This window comes from Gekko japonicus, unplaced genomic scaffold (assembly GCF_001447785.1).
Source record: "Gekko japonicus isolate JY-2015 unplaced genomic scaffold, Gekko_japonicus_V1.1 scaffold5382, whole genome shotgun sequence".
NCBI classification, from domain to species: Eukaryota; Metazoa; Chordata; class Lepidosauria; order Squamata; family Gekkonidae; genus Gekko; species Gekko japonicus.
The window spans coordinates 9,830-21,604 of record NW_015172713.1 but is presented as its reverse complement, the minus strand read 5'-3'; the positions used below and the strand labels follow the sequence as shown (position 1 = coordinate 21,604).

The window sequence follows — 11,775 nt, the reverse complement described above, 5'->3', positions numbered from 1 at the left end:
AAAGGACCCCCCCCCCCGGCTGTTGGCTATCCTAAAAGGCAGGCGTCTTAAAGAAGAGGAAAAGTACAGCATGTACTCCAAGGCAAGATCAGGTTTCCTCCCCAGACATGACATCGAAATAGCAACAAAAAAGGGAGTCGTTTTATAGTTGCGTACAAGTTACAGTTATCTTCAATTAAAGATTGGGGGTAGATGACTTTTTTTTAGATGGTCATCTTACATTTAGGGTTGCCCTCCTTTTGAGTAAATAGCATAGTCAACAGTGCAATGGGAACAAACAGACTTAAGCGTGGACCTACACTATTTGTCTGGTTCTGCTATCGTTTTGAGAGACTTCTTTTAGAACAGTGATGCTGGAAGAGAAAGCCATACACAAGGACACCTTCACCCTTTCCCCCCTTGGGCCATTTCTCCCTGAAAACCACCACCCACAAGCTGTAACAATTTATAGATATCGGTCTTTTTTCACCAGCAGGGCTAGAAGAAGGAGGGAGAGGGACTGTGGTTTAGTGGTAGAGCATCTGCTTTGCATACATAAGGTCCCACGCTCAGTTCCCAACATCTCCAGTCGAAAGGATCAGGCGGTAGGTGATGTGAAAGACTTCAGTCTGAGTAGACAATACTGGCCTTGATGGACCAAGGCTCCAAATCTGTATTTGGCAGCTTCATGTATTCAAGAAGCCTAGGGAAAGCTGGGTAAGAGTCAGGACCAGTTCAAGTACTTTGTCACCCAGACAAACTACCCCCCCCCCATTACTTCCTGCCATGCTACCACTGGTCAGATCCATCCCCTCTTACACTGCCAATAACCAGCAGCTAGCCAAGGTAGGTGGGAGGATCCTTACCTTATGAATCTGCTGTAGGCATTTTAGCAGATGGGCCGTCTCAGAGGTCATCAGCCTTGGTAGTCTGGAAACTAGAAGAAAGGGTGTACAATGTCACTCACCTAGCATTGCGGCCTTGGGGGAGGGGCTGATTCTATTCCCTTAGGCCAGCATACAGATGAAATAGTCCCAGTATTTTAGCCTCATGCCAAGAAACATGTGCATCAAGCACCTGCTAAAAGGACAGGGCTAGGTCAGAGGGGGTGATCCTTCTGTACCTCTGGATGCTTGTTTAAAAGGGGCTTTCCCATCCCACACGACCCCTTGGCACAGCTGTGCACAGAAGGCCCTATAATAGTTCATCAGCCTTCGGGCTAAGTAGACCAGAAGACTTCTACACCTCCTTCTGCAGATGTGCAAAAGAGGAAATTTCAGGCAGGGCCGGCTCACCCACTAGGCAAACTAGGCATTCGCCTAGAGTGCTGGGCCCTGGATGGGGCGCCGAACTGTGCCTCCCCCCACCGCCAAAAGCCCACGAGCAGCTCTCCAAGTGTCAGCACTTGGCTAATTGGGGAGAGGCATCCGGTGAGCATCACCCGCCTGGAGACAGGACCCCCACACACACCTCCCTCCAAACTACCTTTGGAAGTGGAGCACGAGAAAAATCTCTCTTCCATCTTGGAGGGCGCTGCAGGAACATGTGGGGCATGCTCACTGGGTCTGACAGCTGTGGGGGGGAGAAGGTGGTGGCAGCGGTAGCAAAAGGGTGGCTGGCTCCAGAGGTCTTCAGGCCCCACCGGGAGGTTGGCATCTGTGCCACAAGGCAGCCTCGCCTAGGGCACAAAAACACCTCGAGCCGGCCCTGCCTGCCTGGGTATCCCAGGCCCCCCCACAGAGCCAGGGTCCCCGGGCTTCCATGGGGAAAAGGGCTGAGAGAAGAGCTGGGAAGGGTGTGGGGGTGCTGGGCCCTCTGAAGTGGGAGGGGGGCGTTGACTCCTGCCCAACTAGGGTGATATGCAAACAAACACACACTTTGCTTCACGGTGCAGCTTCTGTCAATATTTTTTTGGATAGGGGAGAGGCAAAGGATCAAAGATCAGGGGCTTCAGGTGCGATAAAGGCCGGGGAAATGCGCGAGAGCCCCAGTGGGGGAAGCAGATCCCAGCCTGAGCCGTGGCCATGGACCTCCTGCACAGCGCTGGGGTCCAGGCCACCTGCTATCTCCAAGAGAACCTGATGGGCTTCCGGGACTGGTTCCTCTTCATCTCCGCTGCTGCTGACCTCCGAACCACCTTCTTTGTCTTCTTCCCCATCTGTTTCCACCTGAAGGAGTCCGTGGGGATCCGGCTGATCTGGGTGGCCGTGATCGGGGACTGGCTCAACCTGGTTTTCAAGTGGTGAGTGTGAGTTCCATGGGGGCAGCGCTTCCCGACTGAGGGGTTGTGGCTTTCGCGCCACTGCTTGACTCATCATCTGCCTGAGTCACCCGGGGTCACTTGCTCCAAATACCTTCTCTGGCTTTACTCTCGGCCTATCACACGGCAAGGGGGTGGTGGTGAACTTACAGGTTGATTTGGCAAGAGGCTGGTTTTGCACTTGGGGCAAGAGGTCAGAATGTATTATCTGTGGATCCTCTCAACTCTATGGTTCTACGAGTCTTCCATTTTTGTTGCAAGCTTTATCTTTAGTTTGGAGATTTTTTTAAAAAACATGTGTTTATTTAGGGACTAAATGACTGAGGGTAAAAATACCACGTAAATACAGAGTCCCTAAGAGCACAAGACGTCGGGTGATGAACATGGATGGTCAAGAAGACTCACCCCCATCCTGTTTCCAAAAAACTCTGTCAGCAGAAGCAGTGGAACCAGTGGAGTCAAGGCATCTCAATAGTGCCGCTATAGCACTGAACTGCCATATTGGTTTAGCGCTATAGCACTCAACTTAGAATGCGGGGGGGGGGTCCACAAAAGATCGTGGCAAAAAAGGATGGGGGGGGGAAAGCAGCATTGTAGGAAGTGCTATGGACATTTTAAACAGCACACTACAGTGATTCAGAAGGGTTAGAAAACGGAAGAAAGCCGTTTCCCTCAAAAGTGGCACAACCATGCTTTGTTAGCCAGACGCATGAGGGTTTATATGAACAGGTAAATAAATTCTGCTAGCAGCCGGTGACTAAAACTGGCCTGTCTGAAATGACAGGAAAAACCCATTAGCGACCAGTGACTAAAACGGAATACAAAAGGGCCACGTTCCTGCTCCCCTCTTTGCAGGATCCTCTTTGGACAGAGACCCTACTGGTGGGTGTATGAGACCGAGTTCTACGGCAAGGACCCGCCCCCGGTGATCCAGCAGTTCCCCATCACCTGCGAGACTGGTCCAGGTGAGGCTGTGCTTGCAAACTGATTCTTCCCTAAGGCTGCTTCCCTGCCGCCTGCCGTGACCCTCCTGCTCCTCCCCTCCAGGTAGCCCTTCCGGTCATGCCATGGGGTCCTCTGGGGTCTTCTACGTCCTGGTTACAGCACTGCTAGCCCAGCTATCGCCACTGCAGCCAAACACCTTGATCGGCAGGTAAGGCCTCCATTCACGGGGACTCAATTCCAGGAAGAGAGGTGGTGACAGAGACTTAACATAAGAACATAAGAGACACCAATGTTGGATCAGGCCAACGGCCCATCCAGTCCAACACTCTGTGTCACACAGTGGCCAGAAATTAGAAGCCCTCCCACTGTTGACCCCCCCCAAGCACCAAGAAGACAGAGCATCCCTTGCCCCAGAGCCCCTATCTATACCTTGTGGCTAAGAGCCACTGATGGACCTCTGCTCCATATGCCTATCTAATTCCCTTTTGAAGCCGTCCATGCTTGTAGCCGCCACCACCTCCTGTGGCAGTGAATTCCAAGTGTTAATCACTCTTTGGGTGAAGAAGGACTTCTTTTTATCCATTCTAACCCGACCACTCAGCAATTCCATGGAGTCTCAGAGCGGCTTACAAACTCCTTTCCCTTCCCCTCCCCACAACAGACACCCTGTGAGGTGGGTGGGGCTGAGAGAACTCTCACAAACTGCTCTTTTTCAAGGACAGCTGTGCCAGAGCTTGTGACTGACCCAAGGTCACATCAGCAGGTGAAAGTGGAGGAGTGGGGAATCAAACCCAGTTCTCCCAGATTAGAGTCCACACACTTAACCACTACACCAAACTAGCTCGGAGCCTCTCTTTGGAGTCATTCATTGTCCCTCTGTCACTTTAATCTGAAGTTGGAACCAGAAGTATATTTACTTAATATGTTACCAGATGGGATTAAACACAATGATCTATGTTTGATATTATATATCCTTACCACATCTAGAATTCTCATAGCGAAATGTTGGAAATCAGATAGAATACCAGGTAGGGAAGAATTATGAAAATTATGGAAATAAAAGAAATGGACAAAGTAAATATGATATCGTCAGGGAAAGACGAAAACGTGTTTCAAAAAAGATGGCAAAAAATAGATAGATGGATGGGGGGAAATGTGTAATGCAAACTCCAAAAATATGTTGCATATGACGATATCTTTGCTTTTTTGTTATGGAAAAAGATAAACAAACTATATATCACCGCCGCATTTCTGTCATGGGAGGGGCAGAGGGGCAATCCTCTCTGCACCCGAGACTCTTTACAGACCCAGAGCCTGTCTTTCACTCCCAGACAGCGGCATGAGACATTATAGCCATGTGACAGGAAACCACTGTTGGGGCCGGGACAGCGGGCGGCAGACCAAGAAAGCTAGGAGCAGGAGACCAGGAGGTGTGCCATAGACCAAGAAACAAGCCACAGGTTAGAGTAAGGGAGGAATCTTTTCCACCCTGGCGTGACCCTGCCACGCAGTCCTGATGCGCTACGCTACCTGCATCCCATCAACAGAGGCGGGAAACATTCTGTCCTGGCTCGCGCATGAGCAGCAGGCCTCTGCAGAAGGAGCAGCTCTCCAGGGGGTTGCGACCAATGTTCCCTCTAAGCTGTGGGGTCTTGTGAGCAAAAATTCTTCTTTGTGAGCTGCCGGCATTAAAGTTGTGAGCGAACAATTTGGCTACTGCATAAATTAGTTTGTTCTGGAGCCCTCCTTCCTGGGCGAAGACAAAAATGTGTGAGCTGGAGGCTAAAGAACTGTGAGCTAGCTCACACTCACTCAGCTTAGAGGGAACACTGGTTGCGACCTGTCTGGTAGGACTGGGGCACCCACATGGGGGTCCTCCCGACCCATGGTCTGAAGACAGCTCCCCTAGATCAAAGGGGCGACAAGATGATATTTAAGTACATTGTGAGTGGTAAGTTGCTGTCAAGTTGCTTCTGGCTTACGGTGACGCTATGAATTCATGTCCTTCAAAAGGTCTGAAAATGTGAACGGCCCTGCTCAGGTTTGATTGAGTCCCTCCATCTGCTGTCGGGTCGTCCTCTTTGCCTGCTGCCTTCCACTCTGCCTAGCATTACCGTCCTTTCCAGTGATTCTTGTCTTCCGATAACGGGATCAAAGTATGATAATCCTCAGTTTAGTCTTTTTAGCTTCTAGGGAGATTTCCAGCTTGATTTGATCTTGAACCCCAACTCATTTGTCTTTTCGGCGGTCCACGCGGGATCCGTAAAGCTCTCCTCCAACACCACATCTCAAAGGAACCCGCTTTCTTCCTGCCAGCTTTCACACACGGCCATAGTAATGGGGAATGACTTGATCTCGGTTGCCAAGAACATCACTTTACCACTCAGTGTGACTACAGTACTTAATTAGAGAGCCAGTTTGGTGTCGTGGTTAAGTGCGCGGACTCTAATCTGGGAGAACCAGGTTTGATTCCCCACTCCTCCACTTGCACCTGCTGGTGTGACCTTGGGTCAGTCACAAGCTCTGGCACAGCTGTCCTTGGAAAAGAGCAGTTTCTGTCAGAGTTCTCTCAGCCCCGCCCACCTCACAGGGTGTCTGTTGTGGGGAGGGGAAGGGAAAGGAGTTTGTAAGCCGCTCTGAGACTCCCAGTGAAGGGCGGGGTATAAATCCAATCTCTTCTTCTTCTTAATTTTTTTTTAAAGCTGTCAGGTGTGGTGCTGGGCACTGAAGGTTTGACAGGTCTCGATGGTAAGGTAAAGGTCTCCCTTGCTCGAAAGCCAGTCGAGTCCGACTCTAGGGCCGCGGTGCTCATCTCTGTTTCCAAGCGGAAGAGCCAGCGCTGTCCGAAGACGTTTCTGTGGTCATGTGGCTGGCATGACTAAACACCAAGGCGCACGGAACGCTGTTCCTTTCCCACTGAAGTGGTCCCTATTTATCTACTTGCAATGTCTTGCTTTCGAACTGCTAGGTTGACAGGAGCTGGAACTAGAGACGGGAGCTCACTCCGTCATGCGGCACACTCGGGTCTCGAACTGCTGAACGACCGACCTTCCACAGCCTGCAGTTCAGCGTCTTAACCACTTGAGCCACCGCAGCTCGATGGTGGAGTGGTGCAAATGCTCGAACCAACCCTTCTCCTCCTCCTCCTTCCCCCCAGGTGCCTGCGTGGCCTCCTCTGGGCAGGATTCTGGGCTGTCCAGGTGTGCGTCTGTTTATCCCGCGTCTTCCTTGCGGCCCACTTTCCGCACCAGGTGATCTCCGGGGTAGTCTCAGGTGAGTTATTCCTTGGCTGGATTTTAATTAATAAATCGTGTGTGTGTGTGTGTGTGTGTGTGTGTGTGTGTTTGGAGGTTTTCAAACAGAGGCTGGTGCAAAATGCGGCGGCGCGCCTGCTGACATCGACGCCTGTGCGGGCTCACATCCGGCAGGTGCTCCACCAACTGCATGGGTTGCCAGCTGACTTCCGTTAGAGCAAATTTTTATTAGGATAATACACATTTCACATCTATCACATTTCTTTTATATCCCTTGTCAGCCTCTCCGTGGATCTCCTTCGAGATCGGACTGCAAGGGTCAGCCAGGGTGACAAGCTCATTTAGAAAATTGGAACTAGGTTTCCTCTCAGTGATGGGTTTGACATATTCTCTCTCTCTCGTCTCGCACCCATGGGGAGTCGATTGTAGAGCCCAGTTATATCCACCTGGCTCCTAATCATCGTACCTCCCCATCATTCGTCCTCGAGGTCACCTGTTCTTTTCTTTATTTCTTTTACAATGAGTTTGTCATTCGTCTGACCTCCCCACACCCAGTCCTTAAAGTGCCCACACCAGTCTCGTATCCCTTGGGTACAGGTCCCTGCGTTATGTGCCCTGCCACCCCTCCTCTCTCCTATCAAACCCTTGCCTCGATCCCCAATGTATTCCTTTTCCTTGTCTTCCTCCTTTAGCTGAGCTACTTCCCCGCCGGGGTTGGTTCCAGAGGGTCCCGGGACCTCCCTCAAATGGTCGTTGACTATCTTGGGTAAGCCCTCTGGAGCTAAGGGGGACTGCTCCTGCGTAGTCGGGGGGTCTCTGCCAGCGACCTCCCGACATATGGATCAGGAGCAATGCTCCCTCTAAGCTGTGGAGTCTTGTAAGCAAACTTTCATGCCAGTAGCTTACAATTTGCCTACTGACTACTGCTTAAAGCAGCTTGCTCTGAAGCTATCCTTCCTAAGACAAAAATGTGTGAGCCAGAGGTTAAAAAACTGTGAGCTAGCTCACATTAACTCAGCTTAGAGGGAACACTGATCAGGAACACAACCAGAATGGCATGGAAAACTTTCTGCTGTATTGCTGATCACCCCCTCTAAATAAAACTCCATCAGACATGGAGTTCTTTGTCCATTTCAGCCATAAAAAGTAACTTCTTTATCCATTCTCCAACCTCTGGAATTCTATCTTGTTTCCAACTTTGGGCGGTTGCCAGTTGACTTCCGGATTCGCTTCAAGGTGTTGTTTCAGGTCCAACCGACCTTGGGATTCGCTTCAGTAGATAAGTTTGTAGCTAGCCAGCAGACAGGAAACTCTCAGCACACAGCAAATACCTTTAAAAGGCTTATTTCATTTCATTTAATTGAATAAAAACATTCAAACACTCAGGATGTACGCAGTGCAGAAATCATCCAACCTGTGAGCAGTTGGCAGTAAAACATTTGAATGTGAAGGTACGTTGGCAATTCTAAAAAGGGAAGCTGCAGCTTCTTATAACACAAGTCCTCATAGACAGTTCAGTGGCAAATCACCATAGGACAGAATCCAGTTCCATCTCCAGAGGCAGCTTATCAACTCTGGCGCCTCCTGAAAGGTTAATCAGCATCTAACGACCTGGGCTACTGCCACTCCCTTGAGATAACCAGGCCTTGCAGCTGCCGGCAATTACCCCCACCAGGCTACCTTCCTCCTCCAAGGATGGATCCTGTCAAACTCATGGCCCCCTTCCAATCATCGGGGCTTAGCAAATTATAGGCTCATTCAGCCCTCATCCCTTTGTTGTTGTTCAGTCGCACAGTCGAGTCCGACTCTTCGCGACCCCGTGGACCAGATCACGCCAGGCCCTCCTGTCTTCCGCTGTCCTCTGAAGTTGGCTCAATTTCATGTTCGTTGCATCGATGACACTGTCTAACCGTCTCATCCTTTGCCGTCCTCGTCTTCTTTGACCTTCAATCTTTCCCAGCATCAGGGTCTTCTCCAGTGAGTGCTCCCTTCTCATTGGGTGGCCAAAGTATTTGAGCTTCAGTTTCATTATCTGGCCTTCCAGGGAACAGTCAGGGTTGGTTTCTTTTAGGACTGACTGATTTGATTTCCTTGCAGTCCAAGGGACTCTCGAGAGTCTTCTCCAGCACCCTAGTTCAAAAGAATCTATTCTTCGGCGCTCGGCCTTCCTTATAGTCCAACTCTCGCAGCCATACATGACTACTGGGAATACCATTGCTTACCATTGCTCCTCATCCCTTACATGTTGGTAATCACCTTCAAAGCCTTATATGGCCTGAGACCCACATACTTGAGAGACCGCCTCTTCCCATATACGCCCCGAAGAGCATTACACTCTATGGATTAACACCTCCGGGTGGTCCCTGGCCCAAAGGACGTCCGTCTTCCCTCTGCCCTGGCTCCCAGTTGAGATTAGGGCCCTGTGGGGATCTTCTTCAATTCCGCAGGGCCTGCAAGACGGAGCTGTCCGGCCAGGCCTTTGGTTGAGGCAGTGGACGTCTCTCTATGGCCTCCCTGAGGGGGTCGTCACCTCTCACCTATCCATCAACCCAAATAATATGCTAAAGAACCGTAGAACCAGTGACTGCCAGAAATGGGATCGAATTTCAATGTTTATTATTTGTTTAATTTTAATCGTATCATTTGTCCATTTTTTACGATGTTACCCGCCCTGAGCCCGCTTGCGGGATGGACGGGCTATAAATACAAATAATAACTAACTAAATAAATAAATAAGTAATGTCCATCTGACAGCAATGCTGATTGGGTGAACTTCGGCAGATTGTGAGAGGGAGGGGCAGGGAGGGCTGCCTCAGGGCTTAGTTCTTGTGGCCCTTTCTTACACGCCCAGGGAAATGCTGACTGCCACTTTGAGGACAGGAAGCAATCCTGGAGGGTTTTTGTCCTCTTCTGGGCGTGGAGCAGGGGTCACGGTGGGTGTGGAGGGGGGAGGTATTTGTGAATTTCCTGCATAGTGCAGGGGGTTGGATTAGATGACCCTGCAGGTCCCTTCCAACTCTGTGATTCTCTGGTTCCAAGGGCGTTGCACACGTAGATACCATGCATCCTCCACTCATTCAACGACTTCCCTCTTCTGCAGGGATGGTGGTGGCAGAGGTTTTTGCGCATGTCCGCTTCATCTACAACACCACCCTGTGGCGATACGTGGGCACCACCCTCTTCCTCTTCGGCTTTGCCTTGGGTTTCTACCTGCTGCTCAAGATGTTGGGCGTGGACCTCCTGTGGACCTTGGAGAAGGCCAACAAATGGTGCGAACGGCCAGAGTGGGTCCATATCGACACCACCCCATTTGCCAGCCTGCTTCGCAACCTGGGCATCCTCTTTGGCCTGGGGGTTGGCCTCCACTCCCCCCTGCATGCAGAAAGTTGCAAAGGGAAGCCAGGCCGGCGGTGGAGCTTCCGCCTCAGCTGCATCTTGGTCTCCCTGCTCGTCCTGCATCTCTTTGATTCCCTTGAACTCCCCACAGACAGGGAGCGGCTCTTCTACGTCCTCGCCTTCTGCAAGAGCGCCTGTGCCCAACTTTGTGCCGTGGCTCTGATCCCCGGGGGCATCTCCTGGCTCCTCCGGCAGGCAGAGAAGAAAGACTCGTAGGGAACGCAAGACGGGGAGTGGAGCAGCCCCAGCCCAGGCGAGTCGTCAGAGGATGCGCGGAGGACGGCCAGGGGGCTCTCAGTCCTGCTCCTGCCGCCGACTGGCCACCACACCTCCACGGGACCGCCACGTGCCATCGAGGGCCTCCTCCCTCCGTGCTTCGTCTGTGGACCTTACAGAAGCATCTGCTGGTCACTGGAGGAAACAGGATCCCGGGCTGCACAGAGCCTCCCTCCGACCCAGCCGGACGGCTTCGTTTCTTCCCCGTATGCTAAGTGTGGCTGTAGCTGCCCTGGGGTCGCCCCCACGGAAGGACCTTTTCTCAGTCCCTTTTCTCTGCGTGTTTTGCCTGCTGTGGCGCTTTGACTGCCCTGTGAGGGCTGGCAAGGGGGCCGTAAAGGTTAAGAGGTCTTTAAGCTCCCATCCTGAATGGGAATCCACAGAGGCACCGCCGAAGTGGTCAGAAAGGGAGAGGCACAGCAGACCTGGGGCGTGCCGGCTTTGGCAGAGAGCCCGGCCCCAGGAAGGACCAAGCTGCAAAGGAAGCAGGTGTCTCGGAATCCTGGCAGGGCAGCTCTGCAAGTTACCTCTTGGGCTAGAGGGAAGCTGTGTCCAGAACACGGCTCGTTTCCCCTCTCCTCCCTCACCTGCACGAAGGACTGCCACCGAGGCTCCCTCTAAGCTGTGGAGTCCTGTGAGCAAAAATTCTACTTGGTGAGCTCCTGGCATTAAAGTTGTGAGCGAGCGATTTGGCTGCTGCATGAATTAGTCTGCTCTGGAGCCCCATCCTTCCTGAGCGGAGACAAAAATCTGTGAGCCGGAGGCTAAAAAACTGTGAGCTGGCTCACACTCACTCAGCTTAGAGGGAACACTGAGCACTCCCACGGGCAGCAGTGCCCCTCTACAAAATCAGACCTTTGGCCACCTCTCTCGAGGGTGACAGCATACACAGAGCACACACGCACACGCAAGAGGAGCCACTTTATTGTTTTAATTGAGGGGGACGTTGGGCTGGACCAGCCTTCACGGCTCTGAGCCGCCGTGGTTAACGAACTCCCAGAGGAGAGCCTGGGCTGCTTCCCGCCGACTCAGGCGTGTGGCTTTGCCCTGATAGCGGCCACCCTTCCCGGCTCCTTTCCCTTCCAGGAGTTCCGCCACCCTTATGGGAAGAACAAGAGAGAGAAGGGGGTGAGTGAGCCCCGCGGGGCTGGTTCCTCCACTCTGCGGCTCTGCAGGGTTCCAAGCTGGTGGATCTGTTCTCAGACTTGGGAGGGCCAGAGGGACGCTCTCTCAAGTCACCCTAACAGTGCAGGAACATTCCAAGGATGGCCACACACAACACGCACACACACACACACAGACGAGAGACTGTCCCTCCAGGGACCGCCCTTCATAAGAACATAAAAACATAAGAGATGCCAATGTTGGATCAGGCCAAAGGCCCCTCCAGTCCAACATTCTTTATCACACAGTGGCCAGAAATACCAGTGCCATCAGGAGGTCCACAAGTGGGGCCAGGACACTAGAAGCCCTCCCACTGTTGCCCCCCCCCCAACCACAAAGAAGACAGAGCATCACTTGCCCCAAAGCCCCTATCTATACCTTGTGGCTAATAGCCACTGATGGACCTCTGCTCCATATGCTTATCTAATTCCCTTTTGAAGCCGTCCATGCTTCTGGCCGCCTCCACTTCCTGTGGCAGTGAATTCCATGTGTTAATCACTC

General features: G+C 52.0%; 2 protein-coding genes across 2 annotated transcripts in view; one reads left to right on the top strand and one right to left on the bottom strand.

Annotated features, from left to right (window-relative positions):
• The first annotated feature begins 2,003 nt into the window (after positions 1 to 2,003).
• Positions 2,004 to 10,050, top strand: LOC107119344 (glucose-6-phosphatase-like). The gene is made up of 5 exons (XM_015421810.1): positions 2,004 to 2,221; positions 3,095 to 3,204; positions 3,287 to 3,392; positions 6,342 to 6,457; positions 9,539 to 10,050. The coding sequence occupies exons 1-5, from the start codon at positions 2,004 to 2,006 to the stop codon at positions 10,048 to 10,050; spliced, it is 1,062 nt and encodes a 353-aa protein (XP_015277296.1).
• Positions 10,051 to 11,020: 970 nt separating this feature from the next.
• AARSD1 (alanyl-tRNA synthetase domain containing 1) overlaps positions 11,021 to 11,775 on the bottom strand; it is a gene marked incomplete at its 5' end in the record, with an annotated part of 9,785 nt that continues 9,030 nt past the window's right edge. Inside the window, one exon of the mRNA XM_015421808.1 lies at positions 11,021 to 11,209. Coding sequence (XP_015277294.1) covers positions 11,074 to 11,209 — 136 coding nt within the window. The remainder of the gene's footprint in view (positions 11,210 to 11,775) is intronic.

What these genes read in the sequence shown, in the direction of transcription:
- LOC107119344 (XM_015421810.1), top strand. Translation starts at nt 2,004, where the DNA reads ATGGACCTCCTGCACAGCGCTGGGGTCCAGGCCACCTGCTATCTCCAA. An exon ending in CTCAACCTGGTTTTCAAGTG is followed by an intron (nt 2,222 to 3,094) that starts GTGAGTGTGAGT and finishes CCCTCTTTGCAG; the next exon opens with GATCCTCTTTGGACAGAGAC. An exon ending in CCAAACACCTTGATCGGCAG is followed by an intron (nt 3,393 to 6,341) that starts GTAAGGCCTCCA and finishes CCTTCCCCCCAG; the next exon opens with GTGCCTGCGTGGCCTCCTCT.